Raw genomic sequence first — 26246 nt, forward strand, 5'->3', positions numbered from 1 at the left:
CCTGGCGGGATAAGCAGACGCCAGCAGCGGGCTCTGCACCACCTCCCCCCTACCCCGCCTTCTAACCTCCCCCAGCCGAGGTCTGGCAGGCACAGCAACAATGAGCAGGGGGAAAGAAGGGTGCACAGAAGCTCCATCCCGGGCCGGCACAAAGATGAGGGGCGCGGGGCTATTTCTGCTTCCCAGGAAGGCTGCTGTACAAAAACATTTTTCTATAGCTGTACACCGTGCTTGTGCTCTAAGCTAAGCGTTACACAAAAACATTTTTTAAAGGCTGGGCACGGTGGCTCAGGCCTGTAATCCCAGTACTTTGGGAGGCCGAGGCAGGAGGATCACGAGGTCAGGAGATTGAGACCATCCTGGCCAACATGGTGAAACCTCGTCTCTACTAAAAGTACAAAAAAATTAGCTAGGTGTGGTGACACATGCCTGTAATCCCAGATACTCGGGGGGCTGAGGCAGGAGAATTGCTTGAACTCAGGAAGCAGAAGTTGCAGTGAGCCGAGATCATGCAACGGCACTCCAGCCTGGTGACAGAGCATGCTAGCCTCCATCTCTACATATATACATACATACATACATACATACATACATACATACAATTTAAAAGTTTGTAAACTCAAAAAGTTACAGCAAACTTTATTATTATTATTATTATTAGAGATGGGATCTCACTCTGTCACCCAGGCTAGAGCGCGGTGGTGCGATCATAGTTCACCGCAGCCTCTAACTCCTGGGGCTCAAGCAATTCCCCGCCTCGGCCTCTGAAGTAGCTGGGACTATCGGCAGGCGCCACCACGCCTGGCTAAGTTTTAAATATTTTGTAGACATGGGGTCTTGCTATGTTGCCAAGGCTGGTCTTGAACTCCTGGGCTCAAGAGATCCCCCCACTTCAGCCTCCCCAAATGCTAGGATTACAGGCATGGGCCACTGTGCCCAGCCATTCATTTATCATTGAAGAAAGAAAAACATTTTTAAGAATTGAGTGTAGCCTAAGTGGTACAGCGTTTATAAAGTCTCCAGTTGTGTACAGTAATGTCCGAGGCCTTCACACTCACTCACCACCATTCACCGGCTTGCCCAGAGCACCTGCCAGCCCTGTGAGCTCCGTTCACAGTGAGCGCCCGATGCAGGTGCACCACCTTCCACCCTTCATACGTCATGTCTACAGCACCTTTTCCATATTTAGACACGTGCAGACATGCAGATGCTTAGCACTGTGCCACGGCGGCCTACTGCATTCAGCACGGTCGTGAGCTGCACACTTTTGCAGCTTGGCAGCAGCACGCTAGGCCGTATAGCCCAGGGGTACGAGAGGCCGTGCGGCCCAGGGGTGCAGGAGGCTGCACGGCCCAGGCTTGTGTAAGTCACTCTAGGAAGTTCCCGCAGAGACAACACTGCCCAACAGCACATTCCTCAGCATGCATCCCTGTCATCCAGCGAAGTGAAACTGTATTAGACTTACACGTACACACACAGGTGAGTGCTGAGTATCCCCTACTGGAAATGCTTGGGACCAAGTGTCTGGGACCCCCGGTTTTTCCGGCTGTTAGAATATCTGTATTACGTGCCTACTGGCTGAGTAAGCATCTCATGCAAATATTCATCCCTAATCTGAAAATCTGGTATCGGAAACGCTCCATTAAGCATTTCCTTTGAGCGACAGATCCACAATCAAAAAGCTGTGGATTTTGGAACATTTCCAATTTCAGGTTTTTGAAGCGGGGAGGCTGGACCTGTGTGCCTTTCCCCCTCATCCATACAACACACCCGGCAGGTCGACATCACCACAGACCTGCTGTGCTCAACGGTGAAGTCACACACGGTGGTGGTGCTGGGTTTGCACAGTTCTGCAATCTGTGCCATCCACGCCTCTGGCCCTGACGCCCACCCTGCAGGCCTCTGAGCCGGGGAAGGCCCCAGGCAGCAAGGAACGAGGAGCCTGCTGGAACCAGTGTGTCTCCCGGACCCCAGAAGTTCACGGTTTTGCCCCAAATTGCATTTGCTCTGTGCCCCTGGCCTGGTCAATCCACTTCTTACCGTCAATTTTCTCACTCTCGTAACAGGAGGCTTCCTTCCCTGGGTCTTGAGAAGAGGGGAAAAGGGAGGTGAGGAGAATTCCATGAGAACCACTGGGAGGAGTGCAGCCAGGATGGAGGGACCAGGAGCTGAGCCTCCCTCCCTCCAGGCCCAGGCAGGGTATGGCCTTCCCAGAACGTTCTAGGGACTCTGGAATCTCTGTCTCCTCTCAGGAGGGAGAGGAGCAGAGGCAGCAGGTTCCCGCTGGTAAGAGCTGGAGCTGAGATTTGCCTGCCTTTCCTCCAAACGGCAGCCCGGGCAGGCAGCTCCCTCCACCCACGCGGCAACAAGAGGCTTGGTCCTGGCTGGGACGGGAAGCCCTATTCTCCTCGGCGAAGCGGCGGGGGACGGTGTGGCAAACCCTCAATTATCCCAGCACACATCTGTGGAACCCGCTCGACTGGAAACAGGCTTGGCTATTTCTAACTCCGTCTGCAGCCCCCTTTCTGCCTGAAGAATCATTTGGGGGAAAATCAGATAAAATGAATGACGTGGCCAGGAGGTTGGGGTTTGGCAGGATCTCTCAGGAACATAGGAGCCACGTATGCCCGCCCCCAGGTGGGGTAGGGTGGGGCAGGGGGGCCTATCTCCCTGCTCTCCCACACTGGCCTCTGCCCTCCGTGGCCCTATCTCAGGAGGGCAGCTCGGGGCAGACCATCCTGGGCAGCTTGGGGCAGACCCTTCTGGGTGCACCTCGTGATGCTCAGTGCCCTGGGGGTGCCTTTCTGAAGCCAGGAGGCCAGGGTCAGGGCCCCCAGGGAGCACCTAGAGCACGTTCCTCATGAGACGGGGAAACTGAGTCTCACGGGAGCGCAGTGGCCTCGCCAAGGCTGCACACCAGGGTCAGGAGCTGGCCAGGACAAGGTGACTCCAGAGTGTCTCTTCTCTCTCCTCTGGAGAGTGGAGACCGGGGCTACCCCTGCATGGCCCTGATGAGTCAGTGACCATCTGCAGGCAGAGATGCCCACATGAGCCCTGGCCCTACAGGTTGGCTGCTGTCTGTTCGCTGTTTATCTCTTCCCTTTTTCTCCCCTGAAACCTGTTTTTCTGTCTATCTGGCAGAGCCCTAGAGCGCCCTCTCCATAAGCCAGGCCCTGAGCTGGGGGCGTGGGGCAGCCGTGAACAGCACGAGTGCCTCTCCTGTCACCAAGCTTGGTGTCCTGGGTACAGAGGAGGCAGGAATGACAGGTGGATGGGGCAGGACCGACGCTGGTCTCGTGGTCAGAGCTCCTGCCAGAGGACTCGGCAGCTCTTGGCACCCAAGGGGGAGGATTTCTCAGGAGGCCGACGGCCTCGCCCAGTGAAGGGCAGCTCGGAGGACTCCGGAAGTAGGCTCACAGGGAGTCTTTGAAAGCTCGAGCGTTGCAGGTCGTCCAGAGGGTCTGCAGGGACCAGGACGCCGAGCGAGGGCCAGCAGAGCTATCCTGTGGCTCTGGGGATGGCAGGCAGGGTTGCAGGATCACAGCTCTGTGAGAAGCACGGGTGCACCGTGGGCTGGAGCTGAACCAGCCAACAGGGATCCTGGTGCAACATGACCGCTCTACAGGTGACACTTACGAGACTCGCCTCCTACAGCCTCTGAAGTGAGCCACAGTTACTTCCACTCAACAGGTGAGGAGACTGACACTCGGGGAGGTGAGGCTGTGTGCCCAGTGTCAGCCCTCATGAACATGCTCTAGAGGCCCAGATCCTTCCAGCAGGAGATCCCTCCACGTTAATCAGATGGGGCGCAGGAAGGTCTGGGAGGCCCCAGCCCTCCAAAGAGGGGAGGGGGCGAGAGGGGTGCTGGGCACAGCTGCCAGCAGGGCACGTGGGCTGGGCAGGACAGAGTCTGGAGTGGGAGGAGGAGTGGAGAGGGAGGAGGAAGAGCAGGAGGAGAGGGTGGGGGTTGGGTGAGGCCAGGGGAAAGAGGCTGTGAAAGGAAGCCTGAGAGAGAAATGGAGCAAGAAGCATCTTTAAAAACCAGGCACCCAGCAGTGGGGGAGAAACACAGGAGGGGCATGCTTAGGTCCCCTGGGGACCCTCAAGGGACAACTAACCCAACAGAATAAAACTTCTGGCAGAGTTGCCTGTCAGGAAAAGCACAAGGTGGCAGGTGTTCTAGGAGGGGAGCCAGCAGAAGAAGGGGTCCCACGTCTGAGGAACCCAGGAGGGCTTCCTGGAGAAGGTGTCTACAAGCGAGCTGGGCCCAGGTGAAGAGGACGGAGCCGGTGGGCCTTGGCGCTGGGGTTCTAGGGAGAAACGCAGGCACAAGTTGGCAGCTTCTGCCTGCAGGGACTTCACTGCTCAGAAATGAAAATGATGGACCAAGGTGGGGTCTCAGCAACCATGACGGTGTGCCAGGAACATGGCCCCACTTACTCCTGCGGGTGAGACATAACTGTGCCTGCTTTACAGACGAGGCAGAGGCCCAGCCAGCACCCTGCTGGCAACAGCTGTGCTTGGGCACCAGCCCACACGCTCACCTCAGTCAGCCCCCTGCCTGGGTTGCCCAGAGATCTCCCTGCCAGGTCCACCCCAGAGCTCTCAGCCCTGCCTGCAAATACCAACTTGTAAAGCCCTTCCAACCTTTTCTTAATCTCCCCGATCCTGTGAGCTTCAAGCATGAAAACACAGTGCATGTCATACACAGGGAAAGCGGGTCAGCTGAAAGCAACCTCATTCCCTGACACTGTCCACCCATGCGAGCCCCCGGGACAGGGCCCAGAGCAGGCATGGTGGGCAGCCAGGAGGGTGGGGAGCAGGGCCACTGTGGGCACCAGGCCTTGCTGGTGGAGTGCTGGGCCAGTGGCCCGTCTGTCCTTCCGGAGGTGGCTGCCTCAGCTCCGTGCCTCCTGACCCAGCACAACCAGTCCTCACAGGGCCTGCAAAGACATATTCACACAGGCCTTGGGCCAGGACAGGCTGTGGTCCAGAAAGTCAGGTCAGGCCAGGCCTGCCATTGGAAAGAAGGGACAGCAAGGGCTGGAAGATGGGCAGTGAGGGGGTGGCCTGGGAGGGCGCCAAGGCTCCAGATCACAAGGGTCTAGGAAGGGAGGCGGGACACCTGGCAAGAGCTGCAGGGGCCAGGCCAGATCCCTGAAGGAGCCGCGGCTCCTCAGGGCAAGCCAGGCCTCCTGTACGCTGTGTGTCCTTCAGGCCTGGAGCGAGCTGGCCAGCTCCTGGGCTCTCTGCTGCCTGCCTGCCTCCTCCTGGGGCCCCCTTCCTGTCTCTCCCTGACCTCAGGAGCCTGGGGGCTAAGAAGGCTCCAAGGCAGGGAGGAGGGCAGGGGTTCCCGTACAGGCCACAAGGGTTGAAGGTCCCACCCAGGCTGTGGGGGCTGAAGGTCCGGCCACTGGCAAGCTGAGGCCGGCCCAAGCCTTCTGCTCTCAGCATCCTGCCATGGCCGGGGTCCAGGGGGCGGGATGAGGGCCGAGGGAGCTGAGATGCTGGCTTGAGCAGGGAGAGCGGCAGGGCCCGCGCTCGAGGGTATGACGGGGATTGACCTGGTGTCCAGCAAACCTGAGGACACTAGGCAGGGGTGTGCTTCAGAAGCCCACATGGGGCTGACAGGGGCCAAGGAACTACTTGCTAACGGGGTTTTTTAAAAGTAACACAGGAGCACACACAATGGAACCCCAGGATCCTGAGTTCCCAGGTGTAAATGAACATGCCTACATACGTGCCTATGTATAGAACACCAAAAGGAAACAGCAAAGCGGGACGGCGGCTGCCTTTCGCGGGAGGATGACGACTGGCTTGCGTCCCTCTTTGGAATTTTCGACACTCTAAATAGAAAACACTGTGGAGGGCGCCCCAAGGTTCCGCTGGAGTTGGTCCTCCTAAGATCATTGCTTCAACTACAGCACATGCAGGGATCCGCCTCCTAATTTGTAAATGTTGATGTAACAAGTGATGTGTTAAGTGATGACGGTTCGTGATACGCCTTTATTAATACTAATCATTTTCAAAACCCATGGAATTTCTATAATGCATTAAACACCTCTGTGAATTATTCAAAGCATACAGAATTATACAAAAGCGAAGAAGTACATTTCTGATAGCTTATTTAAAGACTTGGTGTGTTTTTATTATTCAAAGCTTTGAGACTTTCACGCGTATAGAAATGGATGAATGTGATCTGAGAAGCGGGAAATCCAGAAGGAGCGCAGAGCAAGCCCGGCGCAGGGCCCCAGAGCGGCGCAGGCTGTGAAGACAGGCGGGTTGTGCAGGAGGAGGAGGAACCGCCGGGCTAAGGCTGAATCAGACAGGTAGCGGCTCGCTGCTGGGAGAGGCTGGTGGACATGCGTAGGCCGCACTGGGTACAGCTTTTGTACAAATCAAAGTTGGTTTTCGGTTCTATAAAGACACGCAGAGGCTGCAGACTGCGGGCGGTTTAGACGCCCGTTCCAGACCATAGCAGTCCCAGGTGGGGCCCGTCTCTGCCTGTCCTGACCTCCCACAGCCACCGCCCCCTCCAACCTTCCTGAAGCAGCCACATGCCAAGACGGGGCCGCGAGGCCTCACCGGGGCCACAATGCCACGCCAGGTCGACGGCACCATCTTCACAAACGGGAGGTTAGCTCACTGGGGCAGTGATGAACAAGCCGTTGTCACCCTGGGTTTCCAGCTGCTGGAGGTCCACGTGGGGCCACCGCCACCCTGAGGGTCAACATGTAACACCTCGATTTCTGCTACCAGACCCTGCTCACCCGAGGACTCTTCATGTCCACAACGGTGGACCCAGTCCTGCTGCACCAGCAAACCAGAAGAGCGCCTGCTGGCTCACAGGACGAGGGTGTGGAGATGTGGCCGGCTCCCGGCTCTCCTTTCCTCTTCTAGTCTGTCTACCTTGCCTTGTGCTGGCCTCTGGCTGCTGTCCTGCCGCGCAGCCTGGCGGCTTGGAAGGCACCCCTGCCCCGGCCCCACATGGACTTCAGTCCTCCCCAGGCGCTGCTGCCACTGGACACACTGACACATGCCTGCGGCCACAGCCCTTGTGGAACGAAGCCCAAGTTGCGACAGACAGAGGCCGAGAAAGTCGGCGCAGCGGCCCAGGGCCTTCCACACCCAGAGTCCAGGGCTGCAAAGCCACATAGGGTTGGCCCAAGGCTGAGAAGCCTCAGGGGGTGAAGCCTCAGGACAGCCCAGTGCACCTCCTTCCTGCCTGGCCCTCCACACCATCCCCTTCGCAGAGCTGCTCCTTTGCCGAGGGCTACGGTCGGATCTCCCCGTGGGAGGAGACAGAGCCAGAGAACAGTCGCACACAGGACCCACCTTGAAGATGAGGCAGTCGCCCGGGTGCTCGGCGTACAGCGAAGTCAGCCGGTACTGGTTCTCTGTGGTGATGTCGATCTGGTAGCCGGTGAGCGTGTAGCAGGCCTTGCGGAACTCCTGGATCTTGGTCTGGAAAACCTCCTTGAGCCGCTGGTTCTTCAGCTCGGCGCTCTCCAACTGCTTCTTCAGCTCTGCAGGAGGGAGGGAAGGAGACAGTGAGTGCAGCACCCGGCCGGAGGGGTGGGGAACCAGGAGTGGCCAGGGCAGGGAGGAGGCTGAGTACAGGCGGGAGTGGCGGCTGCCCAGGGACACAGGAGGCCCCCATGTCACACCAGCCAGCCTCCATTGGCACGCATGAGAGAATGAGTGAGGGGTGAGCTGATAAAGGCTGATCCTCTGGTGGTGGTGATGATAAAGTTACTGCATTAAGAACGGTAACTCTGAGAGCCAGACTACGAGCAGCCCAGGAGGGACCAGCCCTCAGCCGGCAGAATGACACCTGGAGCCACCCAATCACTGCCAGGAAGCCGCAGGATCAGGCATGACTCAGGGATGCACCTGCCCCAACGCTCCAGCGACTTAGGCGAGAACCTGAAGAGTAGCTGCTGCTGAGGATGTGGGTCCCAAAGTGAAGGCCTGGGCCGCCACACCACCCAGCGATCCTGACCATCTGTTCCCAGGCTGCTGCCTGGGTCCTTTCTGGGGTTGGACACCTTCCCCGCAGGAGCCAGCACCGAGAAACGGGGAGGCAGGCAGGAAGCCACCTGGACATTCCGGATCCTATTGCCCCGGGGCTTTACCTGCCAGCCACCTCTGAGGCCAGGTCACTCGTGAGACGAGAGCCGGCACCCCCAGGCCCACTGTCCCCAACATGGCTCTAAGTGACCATTCAGGGTACAGTCCTGCGCCCCGCCCCCGCCCCCCGCCGCCAGGGTTTACGGTTGCCTGGGGAGGAACTACTGAGCAGAGCCATCAGGAGGATAACAGCGATTATCATGAATCTCTCACCCGAAAGGCCTTCCAAGTAATTAAACCTCGATTTATCCTCACCGTTAATTATTAGGACTGGCTCCACTTAAATGCACACAGAGCCGTCCCCTAGGCTGGGTGCTTCCCAGCAGTGCTGTCTGGAGCTGGCGCTGGGGAGCCCTCCAGGGGCCTGGGACCACTCCAGGCGGGGCCGGGAGCCCGGTGGACCCTACCCTGCAGGTCACAGGAGATGGGCCAGCTGCCAGCCTCCCTCCACTATGACGAGGGACTGAATCACAGGACTGGTGTAGGTACCCGCATCCAGGCACAGGATGGTCAGCTCCCTGGCTGGGCTGAGAAAGAGGATATTAAAGTCAACCATAGCCACAAGGTTGGAGAGAACAAGGGTTCCAACCCCAGGCAGTGCCCGGGGGAAGGCTGGTCCTGAGTTAGAGATGAGTCTGAAGGCCCCAGGACGGGTGTGGGGTCCCCCACAGCCCACTCTGGGGGAGTGTGAGGAAAGGTACACATGTGAGTGCCTGCTGGCCAGGTCACAGCGAGTGAGGGAGGGGCTGCCGGGGAGTTTGTGTACAGCGGCCAGAAGAGGCTCTGATGGGCCAGTTTAAGGCAGACGATGCAGTCCAGGTTGCTTCCTGGAGATGATCAGGGACAGGGGAGCCAAGTGCAAACGAGAAGCCCTGAAGTCTACAGAGAAAGATGGAGAATGCGGGAGGGGCCGCGGGTCCAGCTCGGCTCTGCCTCCCCGACCTGTGACCCTGAACCTACCCCTTCACCCCACCTCCCAGGTCCTCTGTCTGCAACACGGACACAGGCAGGCAGCTGCCTTCAGAGGCAGTGAGCCAGATCACGCACTGGAGGCCACTGCCGAGAGTGCAGGGCCGCTGGGCACCCCCGACGGCGTGAGCTCAGTAGAGCAGCCCGTTCCGTGTGCAAATGCACTCACCGCCTGGCTCTGACAGCTACGAACACGATCCAATCCCCAGTCCACACACGAGGACACTCAGGCTCACAGAGATTCGCCGCTTGGCTGCAAGAGCAAGGGCGCCGCCTGCCATGGGTTCTGGAAGGAGCAGCAGTGCAGGGCCCATGTTAGTGGCATCCGGATGTCAGGGACTGGGAGGAGACGGGGCCTGTACCACCGCGGGCCTGTCAGCAGAGGGGCCCTGGCGCCCGTCCACCTGTGGGATGGCAGCCTCGGCACTGATTCGGCACTGATTCGGCCCTGGCCCCGACCTGGCCTCCTCCCTCCGTCGCCGGCAAAGACGGCCCTGGGGGATGTTGTTATTCCACAGCCCTGCCCCTCCGGCAGGAGGAGGCCCGGGGCCCTTGATGAATCTGAAGGTTAATTGGCAGCTCTGACCCCAATATTCTTCCCTGCGTCCCTCGGCTGACCCTCCCGAAGACGGGGCTGTCGGTAGCAGGAGTTCCCACGTGCGGAAGGAAGAACGCAGAGACCACGTTTCAGAGGCCATATTTCACTCTAACACGGCCCATGCTGCCTTTGATAGATCTCAGACGTCCAAAGGGGAAGAATTAGATTTTGGTAATAAATGCAGCCTGACCTTGGAGGAGGAAAGAGCCCTGTTTTCCGATAGACCTCAAAGCCGCCTGTGCCGCTCACAGACCTCTGGAAGCTCCGGGGCTCCCAGCTGCATGGCCCACCCATGGCAGGTTGGCATGAGGTCCCAGGGTGAGGAAGGTGGTGTGTGGGGCCCCCTCTCAGAGGCGAGACCACCACCCATACAGCTGGGAGCAGTGGGGACCGCCGCATTCACTCCTGGCGCCACTCTCTCGCCCTCTGACAGCCAAACCCAGGGCCCTGGAGGGGAAGGGTCCGTCCTCCATGCCACACAGACCCTCGGAAGCGAGGGGGCCCTGACCCTGGTCTCCAGTCCAGGTAGGGAAGGGTCCATCCTCCAGACAAGGCTGCCTCGACGGAGTCGGTTCAGCTTGGGGCAGATCAAGCCAGTGTTCTGACCCCCCTTTATCCCTGTAGTTCAGTGGCTTACATAAACGTGAATGAATAATTCACACAATGGTTTGGATAAAATAAATAAAAGATGGGTTTTCTGTCTCGGAGATGTCATTGCTTTCTTGCCGGTTGCTCTCACGTGGTCTCCTCAAAAGTGAGCCAGGAGCCCGGGGTTCCTCTGGACGGGGTTCTGTGGACCTGGATCCTGGGCAAGCTCCTCTCAGAGACCCCAGAAGCCAGTGGCCGAGACCCCCAGGGTGAGAAGCGACAGCCCTGTGCCCGACCCTGGCCCTAGGACCACAGAGGCACCGCCCAGGCTGTTCTCAGGCCCGACGTGCGACAGCAGTGCATGGGCTGAGGCGAGGCAGTGGTGCGGCCTGCAGCGCTCCAGGCCCCCATCCCCCGCCCAGCCCGGCCTGCTGTGTGCTCATGGCCTGCGGTGCCAGGGGGGCTCAGGGATGGAGCCCAGCTCTGCAGCCCTGCTCTCTGGGGTGACCCCACCAAGGCTTTTAGGCCCTCCCCACTGGCCTCCAGAGTCACCCCAGGCTTAGAGCCAAACCGCAAGGAGGCCCTGAGCCCAGCCCACCCACAGCCCTGGCTGTGGTGGAAGGTGGGCTTCCCTGCCCGGGGATGTTGAACTCTGGCCACACGGAACAGGAGCACCTGTCTAGGAAGCAGCAGCTCCCCTCTGCCTGGACGCCGGTCCTCCTCGGGCCCCTCCTCCACACCCCTGGGACCCCTGCTACCTCTAGGAGGTACCTGCTACCACCCTGCAGGGACGCAGGGGCACACGCCTGGTGCTGATGGGTTCTCAAGGCCTCGATGAGGGGCAAGAGAGGAAGGAGAACAGCAGGTGTTCAAGTGGGAGTCAGAGAGGACGTGGCGGCGGCTGCCTAGGGTGCGGCCCAGTGGGGCGTCGCAGGGGGCCAAAGGCATCCATGACGCTGGTGCCTGAACAGCTACCCCCTCACCACCTTAGCTCCACACCTGCCTCCTCCTGGAATCACAGGAAGCAGCTGTGAAGAGGACAGAATAAAAATACATTGTGCTCCATTACGTAAAGGCTAGCTAGTGGGGAAGAGCGGCTTTACGGCACTGAGGGCCGGGATGTCAGGATAAAGGAGTGTTTACAGCACGTATCTCAAGAGGTCCGGTTCACAGCCTGAAACACGGAGACTGCTTCTACCTTGGCAGGGCAGGGAGAGCCAGCACACAGCTGTGGCCTACAGGGATGGGGACAGAGATGCCAGGGCCCAGGCCTTTCAGAAGGAGGGAAAAGGAAAACGCAGTACTTTTCTCTACATCCTCTTCACTCCTTCCAGTGTTACGGGGCACATGCAGACGACAGCAAGCAGAGAATTTTTCCAAGGTACCAACAGATCTCAGGAGTGCAGCCCCAGGGCACTGCCTGTCCACTTCCGCCCTTCCCTGGAGCCTGAGCTATACCCACGCTGAACCAGGCTGGGCGGGCTATGTGAGCCTCAGGGTGAGGGGAACCCTGCCCCAGGCTCCAGCCTTGCTGCATGTCCTGCAGTGGGAAGGGGACCCAGCAGCCCCCTAGCTCTGTGGGCCTGGACTCTGTGACCTCCCTCTGGGACCTCTCCCGTGAGTGAGGCCGGCCTGACCCCCATCTGTGTCCTGGGATGATTTTAAGAGCAGTCTGGGGCTGGGCACGGTGACTCACACCTGAAATCCCAGCATTTGGGAGGCTGAAGCAGGTGGATTATCTGAGGTCAGGAGTTCGACACCATCCTGGCCAATACTGTGAAACCCTGTCTCTACTAAAAATACAAAAATTAGCTGGGTGTGGTGGCGCACACCTGTAATCCCAGCTACTCGGGAGGCTGAGGCAGGAGAATCACTTGAGCCTGGCAGGCAGAGGCTGCAGTGAGCTGAGATCAAGCCACTGCACTCCAGCTTGGAGTGCAAAAAAAAAAAAGGATCCTGGGCCTGGCTGTTTACCAAGCACCTGCAGGCACCCACAGGCACTGGGCAGCTCTGCTCCAAGGAGGCCGGCTCCTGCACAGCTGAGGTAGCCGGCCCACGTGGGAAGACATCACAGTGGGAAGAGACGCCAGCCCTGCTGCTTCCACAGGGTCCCTGAGCCCCAAGCAGCCTCTTCCCAGGCTGGCCTTAGTTCTCTGGGCTGACACCACTCCTGCTAATCCATCCAGTCCCTGTCCAGGCAGACAGATCTCCACGCTCCCACATCAAGACTCGAGCTGGAGCAGGGCTCTCTCCTGGGGTATTCACGCCCTGCTGGGTGCCTGGCCTGGCAGTTGCGGCAGCTGCATCTGGCCCTGGCCTGACTTGGTCCCAGCCCCACCCCAGGCCCTGAGCCGCGCTCCCTTCCCCAGCTGCCTCTCCTGCACCTGGCTTCTCCATTGCGCCAGCCTCTGGCTCCTGTTCTCCGCATGCTCTTTTCCTGCAGGGCGTGGATTGTGGCGCCCACAGAGCTGTTTCAGATGCCTGGGCCTCAGGCTCTTTCCCTGTGGTGCACTCTGAGCTCAGGTGGGCTGGGCCAGGGCTGTGTGTCACTATCACACCTGAGAACCTGGAACATGGAAGTGCGTGATGGGCGCATGCTGAACACGCAGGTGAGTGAAGCCGCCATCCCCTACAGCCCTGAGCTCCCGTCCCTGAGCAAGCTTCACCGTCAGCTTAACCACAAGTAAGCACACATACAGCGGACGGGACACATACACCCACCACTGAACGTCCGTTTATCCCCGAACACGTGTGCGTCTGTCCCTGAACACCCGTGTTCATCTCTGAACATACAGCCTTCCCATGGCCTCAGAAGAAAAGCCCTTAAAACCAAGGCAGGCCCAAGAGAGGCCGTGCCACAGCCCCGCCCGCAAGCCTCCACTTCCATCCCCGCTGTGGCTGACAGGGTCACTGTGAGAGCCGGCAGCCTCCAGGGCTTCAGCCTGTGAGGGGACGGTGAGGGTACCTATGGCCTCAGAGCAGCTCCCAGCTGCTCAGCCCTTGCCATGCCCCCATCCCCACTATCTCCCCACCACCACCACCTTGCCCCTGTCCCACGGTCCCCCAGCTCCTGTCCCTGACCTGGACAGGTGCCCCAGTGAGGAGCTGGCCTGGGTCTGGGCCCTGCACAGCTGCCACCGAGGACCCCAAGTCCCAGACTCCACAGTAACGCTCGGTTTAGGAAGCAGAAGCAGCTTTTGAAATTTTCCTTTGGGGACTCAGGGCAGAGCCATTTTTCTTCCTAAATAGTGAATAAAATACAGTTAACCAATGTTGGGATTTTCAGGCTTTAAACAACCCACAAAAAGGGACTAATATTTCACCATTAAACAAAACAGCCCCCGAGGCCCAGGCCAAGCCAGGAGGATAACTCTACTTGGGGCAGGCCCGGCCCCACTGCTGACGCCGCCACGTGGCCAGGAGGAAGGAGTGATTCCAGGCTCCACACGCTGCCTGTGTGTTCACAGACAAGTCACCTCACCTCTCTAAGCCCCCTTTCCTCCCTGGGTGTGGTGGGAGCGGGGCTAACGTCACCTGCCCCCGGGTCAGTAAGACAGTGGAGGCGAAAACCCTCTCGGCGGTAACATGTTTCTCATAAAACACATCCCTGTGCCGTCAACAACCCCTCGGCCGTCTACGGACATCACAGGTGCTCGGTGCGGGATCTGAGCGGTGGGCCTGAGTCCAGGTGTGGAGTGAGGGGACAGTGTGGTCTGGGCTGCAAGGACGCCCAGAAGGTCACCCGAGTGTGGTCCGGACTGACCCTGGAGAGACAGGGCGACCGCCCCGACACCCCCAGAGTATGGCACAGAGTCTCCAGGAGGAGGCGGCCTGTGGCCCCAGAGCTCAGGAGTAAGTCTGGCCAGGGCCACCCTGCAAGGGTGAGATGAAGGCTCTCGGCAGACACGGGTGGCCAGGCAGGATGTTTGCCCATATACGGTTCCAACGATGTAGCCTGGCACAGCCTGGACACAGCACCTTTTCCAGCTCAAAGGTTGGGATTCCAGCATGACAGGCCCAGCAAGTCTGTCCCGGCTGCTGCAGCCGGAGCTGTGGGCTACCTGGCTTGGGGTTGCAGCAGCCCCGCAACTCTCACAACCACACCCTTCAGCAGGTCCCTGATGGCGTGAGACAGGGAACATCGTCTGGAACCCCGCACAGCTGAAGACACCTCCACCTCACCTTCAGGGCTGATGGGTAATTTGGCCAGATGCAGAATTCCAGGCTGTGTACACCCCGCCTTGAGTTGTGTGTGTTTGTCTTTTTGAGACAGGGTTTCACTCTGTCACCCAGGCTGGAATGCTGTGGCACGGCTGTAGCTCTCTGTAGCCTCGACCTCCTGGGCTCAAGCGATCCTCCCACCGTAGCCTCCCAAGTAGCTGGGACCACAGGAGCACGCCACCACGTTGGGCTAATATATATATATATCTTTAGGGTCTTTCTATGTTGCCCAGGCTGGTGTTGACCTGTGGGCTTCAAGTGTTCCTCCCGCCTTGGCCTCCCACCGTGTTGGGATGACAGGTGTGAGCCCCACAACAGGCCTCTCCTGCAGTGCTGAAGGCATCGCCCTCCAGTCTCAAGCACTCAGCGCTGCTGTGGAGAAGCCTGAGGCTGTTCTGACTTCTGGTCTTTTACAAGTGACTGGTTCTCACTCCCTGGAAGTGGTGGAGCTGTGTCTCTGTTCTCAACGTTATGAAACTCCCCCAGCATGCGTTTCTCTCATGACCCCCCGACACAGCCTGGCTCCCCCAAGTGTCTATTTCCCGTCTCTCTCGTTAGACATCTCCCCGGCAGCGGCTGGGCGCCTGGCAGGAGCAGCAGCCCCAGGGGGTCCTGCCGGACTGCTTCTTTTGGAGGCTGCCAGCATTGGCATCTCCGTATCTTCCCTCTGGGACAGACGGGTCTGACGGGTCAGAGATGACTCTCAGACGCTCAGTGCCACTGGGAACACAAGGCAGGAGGGAACGTGCCTGGACTGGGAGCAGCAGGACCAGCCTCTGAAGGTGCCTGGCACTGGGGTGGTTTACTAGTGGGTGACGCATGGGCCTCCACATTAGGCCCAGGCCTGACCTTGACGAGAGACGACCAAGGATCCCCTGCACACTGTGGACACAGGAAGCCAGTCGAGGTCCAGGGCTGGGTGAGCCGCCCGAGTGTCCCTGCAGCAAGCACTCTGGACCCTGGCAGGCACTGGCAGCCGCGGTCCTGCCCAGGCCCAATGCTGAGCCATGCTTCCTGGGACTGAATCATTCATGTCTTGCAAACTTCTAAACTATTTCAGTTTTACATTTTTAAATATTTAATAATTAGACATCAAATATTGATGCAATTTTATTAGCAGCCATGGGCACGGGGCGCTGCTGTGGTTATGGCTGTGGGATTTGTATCCGGGTCCTGGCTGGCTCTGCAAGAGACTGTAGGAGGTGGGGACGCACCTACGGACTGGCCGGGGGCCCCAGGACGTCACACCGTGAGAACCATACCCCAGCATGGCCCGTAGCACACTACTCGGCTCATCTCAGGGACTGCCTGCCTGCCCCAAATCCAAATTCCCGGAGACCAGCCTGAGTGGCTGGCTGACATCACGGCTCCCAGGAACTAGCTTTGGTAACAGGAGGAAGGGACGCCACCTCCTGCCAGCCAGGGCCTGCTGCTGCCCCAAGAAGATGGTTGCTTCAACTCTGCTGGTGCCAGAGGGCCCTTGAGACGCAGCCTCCATGACGAGCCATGAGTCCTCCTGCTGGGCAGAAATTGCATACTCTGCACCAGCGAGGAGACAGTCGCCCTGGAACTCCACATGGAGGAGCCGCTCGCAGGCCCGCCGCCTGGCAGGCGCTGCCTGGGTGAGCTGTGCAGCTTTCAAACAGGGCACCTCTGTGTGATTAACAACTCACTCCAGCAAGCAGCTTGTCACCTGGCACAAAATGATGTGAAAAGACACCAGCAATTACAGCCCACCAGATTACAGGGTGGGAGAGTCCCGGGGTGACGGGCGGGCACGGATATCATATTTGGAGAAGACTCCTCTCCCACCACTGAGAACAGAGCAGCTGAACCCCAAGGGACAGCCTCCCCGGCACCAGGCTCCACAGCCCCCATGGGGTCCTTTGGCAGCAGAGGCCCAGCGGAACCTTAGCAGGAGGGACATTGGCACCGGTGTCAGTGACCCTCCAGACACCCTGCATATGTGGGGGGATGCGGCACCTGCTGGATAGACATGGAGATGCCTGCAGGAGGCCAGGATCCAGCTCCACAGCCTCTGGCCAGCAGCAGATAAGCCACCCTGGCACCAGGACTATAGGGAGGGGTGGTCACTGCAGCCATCCGACATGTCAGCACAGGGCCACCTCTGGGCACCAGCACTGTTGAGGGAGGGGATCCCTCAAGCACCCCCAGGCACCAGGCCGCGGGGCCAAAGCTGGAGCCCACGCTGAGCACTGCCCTGTGGGCTGAGCAACTGCCTCCATCAGTCATTTAGGCTTCAGTTCAGAAATGCCTCCCTGGGCCACCCCCACTGGGGATCCTCTGGGCACCCCACATTTGCTTTCTCCCTAGACCTCACGAGTATCTGAGTTCATCATCACCTCCAGATGAGGCCCCTCTGGGGCGTCCCGACCGTCCCCAGTCTGGCGTCAGCCTCCCCTCCACTGCCCGCAGAATCCAGACAGCCTGCATTGCAGCCCCGGTGGCTCTGCTGCGTCCTCAACCAGCTGCTTCCCTCTCAGCCTCAGCTTTGTCCTGGGGGAGAGGCCACTGGGGCCTGCTCTCCCTCCCACCATAGCAGCTGTCAATCATGAAACCCTCATGGTGTCAGCCGAGGGCTCCCCCTCCCCTCCACCCCGAGAGCCAGAGCGCCCTGTGAGGTCCTGGGTTGCTGACCCCACACCAACCCCCGGGACACCAGGGCCATCTCCAGGACCAGGGAGAGCAAGGGGCCTGGCTGCCTCTGCAGCTCCTAGATGAGGCCCCTCTGGGGCGTCCTGACTTCCCAGTCCGGCGCCACCTCCAGATGAGGCCCCTCTGGGGCGTCCCGACCCTCCCCAGTCCGGCATCACCTCCAGATGAGGCCCCTCTGGGGCATCCCGACCCTCCCCAGTCCGGCGCCACCTCCAGATGAGGCCCCTCTGGGGCGTCCCGACCCTCCCCAGTCTGGCGTCACCTCCAGATGAGGCCCCTCTGGGGCGTCCCGACCCTCCCCAGTCCGGCGCCACCTCCAGATGAGGCCCTTCTGGGGCATCCTGTCCCTCCCCCCTGGACTGGGTCTGCACCTCTGGTGCACGCACATGCCTTTCCAGCTGAGGCCACCTGGGCAGGGCCACCTCTCTCACTGTGTGAGCTGCCTGAAGGCAGGGGCTGGGCCTCAGCCGTTCAACCTGGCCCTCCGTGCAGCTGCAGGGCAGAAGTGGTGGGAAAGGGCTGGGCTCCACATCCCCTTGGACACTTGGTGGAGGTCTGGGGGGCTGACGGGAACCATGGCCAAACCCGGAAGTCTGCAGGAGCACAGGGAGCTGTCGGGATAGTTTCCTCCTGACCCGAAACCCTAAAGTGGGGAAAACTGGGGTGGCAGGGGTCCAGATGGCGGCAGAGGCCCTGTGTGTGGGTACAGACCCCAGAACCAGCCAGCTCTGCGTGTGTTAGCAGTGGAAACCGCGCAGTCAGCCCCGTTGACTGGATGAAAGATGGCCATCTGAGAGACGGACAGCAAATGGGGCATGTCTTGGCTCAAAAGGAAAACTTAATCTCTCCTTTTCGGGAACATGAGCTGAGAAGCTCTGGTAAAAGGAAGCGGCTGGGGTCAGATGTGACTCCTCCTGTTAGGGTGAGGTGAGGCAGGTGCAGGCACCAGGAGAGATGAGAACCGGTGGCCACTGCAGAGGTCCCAGGCCCTGTGCAGAGATGCCAGCCCAAGGAGGGCAAGGGGTGCCCATCCTGTCATGGCTCCTCCTGGCACAGGCAGGGCTGCAGTCCCTGCAGCCGATACAGCAGAGCCACCGGAACCCTGTGCTTCCTGTCCCAGCACCAGTGGGGGAACGGTCTTCAGAGCACTTCCCTCTCATCCCACTGGCTCCAGGCAGACCCAGCCTCACAGGCTCACAGCCAGGGCCCCTGTGCAGTCAGGGAGCCCATCGCGCACATACCTCCCAGAGCCAGAAACACTCCAGAGGGAGCAGTGCACCACAGCGACATCACAGCTGAGCCAAGATGTGACCACAGAACACGGCCACCTCATCTGTTTCTGGAAGCTTCCTTCCAGGAACTTGCCCAGCAGCAGGTCCGTGGAGAGAGGCCTGGGGTGGCAGTGGCGAGGTCCTGGGAAATGTGGGGGTGGGGGCTGCATGGGCTCTGGCCGCTTTGCATGCCGCATGCATTATTAATTTCCCACAGAGGCTTGCAGAACCTCAGCTCCCAGGCAGGCGAGCCCTCTTTGAGAAGAGGGAAGCCTTTCCAGAGCTCATCTTTTATTGACTAGGTCATTTTCGAGTCAATCTGTCTGCTTTCGGCAAGACGAGAATTTTAAATCTCCTGTCTCTTTTCCTCTTTTTGAGATGTGGCAGTCTATGAAAACCTGCTAATGTAGGCAGCGAGGCCTCGGATTCCGGATGTAATGAGCTCTTCAGATGGCAGGAGACTCGGGAAGGGGACACAAACTGGTCTGGTAATCGGAGTAGCCAAAGAGACGGCTCTGGAAGGAGCGGGGCGAGGAGCAGGGTTCCAGGTGGGGTGGCACAGGGAGGACCCGAGTGCTGAGGAGCACTCCACTCGGAGGAGGGGCCTGGGGTGGTGTGGGGTGGGGGGCCCATCAGGGCAGGCTCTGCGTGAGGAGGAATCCGCGGGTGCACGCCCGGCCTGGAGAAGCGAGCGAAGGGAGCGGGAACTGTCGGGGGAGGCTCTCTGAGGCCAAAGGCTTTACCTTCTAGGAGCTGCTGCAGCAGCCAGGTCCCTTGCTGTCCCCGGTCCTGGAGATGGCCCTGGCGTCCCGGGGGTTGGTGTGGGGTCAGCAACCCAGGACCTCACAGGGCGCTCTGGCTCTCGGGGTGGAGGGGAGGGGGAGCCCTCGGCTGACACCATGAGGGTTTCATGATTGACAGCTGCTATGGTGGGAGGGAGAGCAGGCCCCAGTGGCCTCTCTCCCAGGACAAAGCTGAGGCTGAGAGGGAAGCAGCTGGTTGAGGACACAGCGGAGCCGCCGGGGCTGCAATGCAGGCTGTCTGGATTCCACGGGGAGTGGAGGGGAGGCTCCCTGGCTGCCTCTGCCATACAGACTTCACTCTGATGGGAAGAACTCTGCAGGAAATGCCACAGACTCAGTCACGCCTCCTCACAGCTCCTCCTGGGCCCTGCTTGGAGCTCTGGGTGGCCACGCTGGAGGGGGCACACGCCACATCCTGCTGGACGCCACGCAGGGGGAGCAGAGGGGAGACGTGCTCCCAGGGCGGCATGGGCAGGTCTCCCTCACAGGGCACCTGCCCACCTCTCCTGCAAGCCCAGGCACCACGTCCAGGGCCCAGGCCTGACCCCACAACAGGGGACATACTCTCCACTCTGCCACGCGGCCTGGCTGGCTCTTCCCAGCCCCCGCCTGGCCAGTGCTGGCCTGGAGGCCTCAGGACCTGGGAGTCGGAAGGAGGAGATGGCACTGTGATGGGCGGCGGGAGACCACACATGTATCAGGAGGCGGTGGCTATGCCTAAGCCCCCAGGACCACACATGGAAAGGGACTCTGCAGATGTGTCCAGGGCAGGGATGGTGAGACGGCGGATGTTGCTGTATTATCCTGGTGGCCCACTACAATCACACGGATCTTCACATGTCAGAAAGGGAGGCAGGAGAGTTGGCTAAAGATCTGAAGATGTGTGCTCCGGCTCCAAGGGTGGAGGAAAGGCCGTGTGCTGAGGCACGTGGGTGTCTCCGGGAGCCAGAAAAGGCCGGATGTGGATTCTCCCCCGAGCCTCCGAAATGAACAGGCCCTGATGACCCCTGGCCTTTAGCCCCGGGAGACGTGTAACCTTCAGAACGTAAGATCACATGGTGTTCAGTTTTTGGTTTGTGTGTGTGTTTTTTTTTTTTTTGAGACAAGGTCTCGCTCTGTTACCCCGGGTAGAGAACAGCAGTGCGATCATAGCTCACTGCAGCCTTGACCTCCCAGGCTCAAGCCATCGTCCTGCCTCAGCCTGCAGAGTAGCTGGGACTACAGGCAGGCGCTACCACACCCGGCTAGTATTTTTTTTAGAAATGAGGTCTCGCTATGCTGTCCAGGCTGGTCTCAAACTCAGCCTCGGGTAATCCCCCGCACCCAGACTTCCCAAAGCGCTGGGAGGACAGGCGTGAGTGCCGCACCGGCCCCGCTGTGTTGAGTAACTCAGTCAGTGCTGGTTTGTCGTGGCAGCAACACGAGCCTCATGCGGTGTCATCGAAGGATAGTATGGGTCCCCGGTTTTCCAGAGCCGAGCCCTCCTCCCTGCCGGGCCACAGAGCAGCAGGGACTGGGATCTCACTGGGAGCAACCCTGGTGCCAGGGTCCTGAGAAACACGGCTCAGCTATTCATTCACTCAGCAGGTACGTGTGGAGAGGTACTGGGTGCCTGGCATCACCCCAGGCCCTGAGGACACAATATGGACGCACACATTAACCCCCTGCCCTAATGGATGCTGCTTTCCAACTAGGGAGACAGATAAAGAATCAACTAGGTGCAACAGTAGCACCTCGGGGCAGAAGTGCTACAGAGAACCACAGCAACGAGGGGTGGGGAGCTGGGACCGGGAGGGCTGCGGTCTGAAAAGGCGTCCTAGCAGCACCTTGCTGGGAAGCAGACCTGGGGCAGACTCAGGAGAAAAGCTGCACGCTTCCTGGGACAGAAAGCTGCAGGGCCAGGAAACAGTGAAGGCAGAGGTACTGAGGCAGTACGTGCTGAGGACTGTCAGGGACAGTGAGGAAGGCCCTGGCAGGCCGACGCAGGACGTATGTGGAGTGGTCTTCCAAGGCGGGCTGGAGGACACACGCTGTCTGGCTCCAAGTCTCACAGTCAGGGAAGGGCCGATGGCCGGCTGCGTGGGACTGCTGAGGGGACAAGCACATGCGTCGCCGGCACAGAAGACGGCCAGACCGAAATGTTCAGTGTTGGGTGCTTTTCAAAACACAAGCGAAAGCAACTCCATGGGGAAAGAAAAGTCTTTTCAACCAGCAGGGCCAGAATGACCCGATGTCCACACGGAGACGGTAAGAGGTAGATCCCTCCTCACGCCACGTACACAACCAGCGGGATAAGGGGCTTGGTCTGAGGCGATTGCAACACTGGGGTCAGCAGGGAAGTCTCGGGACAAAGCACAGCTGCCATCACTCCCACAGGAAAAGGTGACGCATTGCATTTCAGCAAGATTTAAAACTTTGCTTATCAAAAGAAAGCATTAAGAAAGTGATCAGATGACAATCCAGTCAAAAAAGGGCAGGGATCTAAGTAGGTATGTTGCCGAAGATGACCTAGGAGTGGCTAACAAGCCGCGTCAGTGCCCATCATCCTTACCTGTGACGAAGTGCAGGCATCCCCACACACACTTCACACCCACCAGAAAGACAGACGCTGCCAACGCTGGGAGGGTGTGGGGCCCCAGGAGCCTCACGTGGGACATGCAAAGGTGTGAACCCACCTTGGAAACCGTAAGGCAGCTCCTCTCAGAACCTGGCAGCTCTTCTCCTCCCTAGAGCCTGGAAATTCCCGTCTTGCCTGGAGAAGCGAACAGCATATCCACACAAAGACTTGTACCCAAACGTCCACAATGTCCACAGCATGATTCACGACAGCCAAAAAGTGGAACCACCCAGAGACCCCTCAGCTGAGGAATGGATGAGTGAAATGTGGTCCGTCCGTGCAAGGCAGGACACTCAGCGGTACAGAGAGAGGAGCAAGACCCACGCCACGGCACGTGTGGGGGGAGCACGCTGGCGGTATAGAGAGAGGAACAAGACCGACGCCACGGCACGGTGTGGGGGGAGCACGCTGGCAGGTATAGAGAGAGGAACAAGACCCACGCCACGGCACGGTGTGGGGGGAGCACGCTGACAGGTATAGAGAGAGGAACAAGACCCACGCCACGGCACGGTGTGGGGAGCACGCTGGCGGTATAGAGAGAGGAACAAGACCTACGCCACGGCACGGTGTGGGGGGAGCACGCTGGCGATATAGAGAGAGGAACAAGACCGACGCCATGGCACAGGGGGGAGCACGCTGGCAGTATAGAGAGAGGAACAAGACCGACGCCACAGCACGGTGTGAGGGGGGTAGCACGCTGGCGATATAGAGAGAGGAACAAGACCGATGCCATGGCACAGGGGGGAGCACGCTGGCAGTATAGAGAGAGGAACAAGACCGACGCCACAGCACGGTGTGAGGGGGGGAGCACGCTGGCGATATAGAGAGAGGAACAAGACCGACGCCATGGCACGGGGGGGAGCACGCTGGCGGTATAGAGAGAGGAGTAAGACACACGCCACGGCTTGGCGAAGCGGGGCGGGGGACCTGGGAGCCATGCCCAGTGGAGAGTGAGCCCTCGAGGAAGGGACTCCACTAAGACAGCTCCTCAGACCCTCCAGGCCCTGTGTGGGAGTCAGGAGCTACTCAGGCCAGGCCCGGCGGATGGTCACTGGCGGGACGATGAGTTCATGTCCTGCCCTGCGCTGTGGGTGTCTTGTGGCCTCCCTGCAGCTCCCCCCCGTCACGCGTAGAAAGGACACTACGTAGTCCCGATCCCACGACGGGGGCCAGGCTGGGCTCTCAGGAGCTCCACTGCATGAACAGCCGGAGCACCCCCACTCGCCTCCCAAGCACGACCCTGGCGCATCTCCCGAGCCGGCGAGCACCAAGGCTGGGGCTGGCGGAGGACGCGGCTTTTCGGGCATCCTCCTGTCATCACAGCATCGTTCAACAGTAATGTGCTCCACTCCCCACTGCGGTTTTCCTCCTGCTTTTCCGGGACGAGGATGCCCACAGCCCGCCTCAGGGCAGAGGCAGGTTGGCTCCCCTCCCTGGACCAGGCGCCCAGTTCCCTCCAACCATGTGCCCCCAGGGCTGGGCATCCAGGCGGTGCTCAGAACACACGCGGACAGAACCGCGTGGGCTTGGCGCCGGGGTCCAGTGAGGGAGCCGCGGCATGGAGACACCCGCCCTGCACCACCAGCACGTGGGCCTCCCACTCAGCTGCCCACCAAGCATGCAGACCACCCAGCCCTGCCCACATGGGCTGTGCTCACAGGAGCCTCATGACAGCCTGGGGCAGGAGGGACCACACCCTCAACCAGAGAAAAGGACACAGGGGCCGAGACAGGGCTGGGTACCCACCCCAGGTGAAGGGCGCTCCTCCCCTCCAAACAGCCGGAGCTCCCAGCGGCACCGCCCCACCCCGCCCTCAGCACCGCCTGGCCGGGGCTCAGGGGAAGCGCCTGTTGGATGTGTCAGGCACTGAAGAGCTCCCACTTCAATCAGGTTTAAATGCAACTGTGAAGAAATCCCTAAGTGGGTACTTGGCTTGAGTTACCAGCAAAGTTTACAGACGTGCCAGAAAGAAAGAGGAGAGGAGAAGGGTGAAGCGGCGACGGAGCTGCTTGCTGCAGCTGGGAGCATAGCACGAGCAGGAGGGCTCAGCAGTCCCTGTGGCCGGCACACGCTGCCCGGGGCACGGACCGTGTGGCTGTGCACAGCCAGGACAGAGAAGGCATCCCGGGCACTTCTGTCACACACAGCAGGAAGGGTGGGGATGCCTGGCTGTGCCAGGAACACTCTCACCCTCTCCGGTTCCCCAGGACGACAAAGCCCCAGAGCAGTGGAGAGAAGGTCTGGCGGCGATGGAGGGTGTCCCTGACTCTGTTGCAACAGGCCCCACCCTGCGGTTCAGCCTTCAGCCCAGAGCCCAGCAGACTAGATGTGGGCTGGAGAGAGGCCCAGGCAGCACTGTGTCCCTACAACCTGAATTCTAGGCCCACATATCACACCCCACCTCGCAGACCAGCGCCTCCGCCCAGTCCACGGCCAGTGCCCGACTCAGCCTGCCCCAGACCGTGCTCCACTCTGCAGCCAGGCCACCTTCCAAACAGAGAGAATGCCTCCGCAGCCCTGTGTGACCCTCAGGACGGAGCCCAGAAGCCCCACGGTGGCCCAGTGGGAACTGCCCCAGCCTAGTCACTGGCCCACCTGCAGTGAGGCCCACTTGTGTCCCGGCCCTAGGACCCCAAGCCCCAGTGCAGTCCCCTCCCCACACCTCTGCTGACTTCTCACTGGTGCTGTAGAACCTGGTTCTCTAGGAACGTCTGTCTGAATCCTCCCTCGGCTCCGTCTTGGGCCCCCAAGCACATTTCCAACACTCAACCGCACTTGTGCCACTGGGGACGGTGCTTCAGCTCTCCGCGCTGCCCGGGAGCTCCGAGGCCCAGGCTGGGCTCAAGGCATGGGGGGTACCCAGTCCAGGGAGAATCTGTTTGCAGGCAGCCAGGTGGGTGTGCCTGGCACAGCGGGCGGTACCCTTCCTCTGCCCTGCTCACCTGCAAACCCTGTGATTACATCACGATTCCTTTACAGCTCTAGTTACACACCTAATTAATGGGGCTGCCCTTTAGTACCTGACACCAAGAACAAACAAACAGTGTGGAGAGAAGGGCCCAGGGCGTGGTAACTGGAGCGCCAGCCAGCCTTCAGCAAAGCCACTGTGCTCTGAGACCACGGCCCCTCCTGGACTGCACTTGGGCCCATCTAAGGAGACCACAGCTCCTGGCCCCAGGGTGAATGGTGCTGTGGCTACTCCTGGCTCCAGCAACCCCTCCCCTCCCTCCCCTCTCTACAGGGCGCCTCTTGAGCGCACAGGGTGAGAGCACGTGGCAGGGCAGGGACGCTGATCCTTCCAACACCTGTCCTGTCTCTGGGTCACCCCAGGCTCTGGAGGCTCTCGCCAGCAGGGCAGTTCCCTCAGGCCCAGGCTGCCGTGATCTGGCCTCTCCCCAGTAAGGACAGGGACCTCCTCCCATCATTCAGAGTCTGCAGAGATTGTCCGCCTGTTACGCTCACCTTCGGTGCGGGGACAGATGCTCACACTGCCCGAGGACCTGGGCCGGTGGTCCCGTTTCTCAGATGGGGAAGCTGAGATGCAGAGAGAAAAGGGCCCACCCAGACCCCCAGCTGTTACGGTGTGGAGCCGGACTTCCATCCAAGCCTTCTGACCTCAGGCTCCCAGGCCGTCCAACACGGCTGCCCTGGCCTCAGATGCCCACACAGTGTGTTGGAGCCAGGAACACCTGCGGCCTGCAAGGTCTCCCTCCGCCTTCTCTCCGTGACCTGGTGCAAGGGGTCCTGCCTGGCCTAGAAGGCAGAACTGTAAAGTCAAGCCTGCAGTCCTCGCTGGGGACCTACCACACAAAGGGAGGACCTCACTGGGGAACAGGCTCATTGGGAGCCACTTTTGTTTCTCTACCCACGAGCCTGGCTCAGCTTCTACCAAATGGGCTCCTGCACAGGCCCAGGCCAATGGGCTCAGGCCACAGCCCCCATCATCGCCAATCCCATCACGCTGAGCACACGTCACGGGCCAGCGGTGCCTATGCTACAAACATACCCTCCACAATGACCATGATTGGAGTGCGCCACATGTCAGAGCTGAGAGAGTTGAGCCCGAGGTCACACGGCTGCTGCTACAGAGCTGGGACCCCGGAGTGGCTCACGGCCCGAGTCCAGAACAGCTGACGGTGTGTGGCAGCCACTCCTCCACCAGCTCAGGAACAACTCTGCTTTGGAACTGAAATTTAACTTCGATCCACAAAAAGAAACTGCAGATGACTCTGGGGAGGGAGCTGAAGTTGCAAAGTGCCCAGAGTGGGAGGGCAGAGTCAGCCTTACTCACACTCCTCCTCTGGCCCACCCAATGCTTATAGAGCACCAGTGACACGGAGGTCCCCAGGAGGGCACACAGCAGGGCTGCAGCA

At 59.9% G+C, this 26246-nt stretch overlaps 1 protein-coding gene across 44 annotated transcripts in view; it reads right to left on the reverse strand.

Annotated features, from left to right (window-relative positions):
• Window positions 1–26246, reverse strand: part of MAD1L1 (mitotic arrest deficient 1 like 1) — a 423997-nt gene that overhangs the window by 76811 nt on the left and 320940 nt on the right. For 41 of the 44 annotated variants that reach the window (XM_077995973.1, XM_077995957.1, XM_077995967.1 and 38 more), the window contains one exon: window positions 7336–7526. In XM_077995973.1, coding sequence (XP_077852099.1) covers window positions 7336–7526 — 191 coding nt within the window. Of the gene's footprint in view, window positions 1–6121; window positions 6721–7335; window positions 7527–26246 lie in introns of those variants that run through there. The other 3 variants (XM_077995964.1, XM_077995963.1, XM_077995947.1) reach the window with 1 other exon arrangement.

This window comes from Macaca mulatta, chromosome 3 (genome assembly GCF_049350105.2).
Source record: "Macaca mulatta isolate MMU2019108-1 chromosome 3, T2T-MMU8v2.0, whole genome shotgun sequence".
NCBI lineage: Eukaryota > Metazoa > Chordata > Mammalia > Primates > Cercopithecidae > Macaca > Macaca mulatta.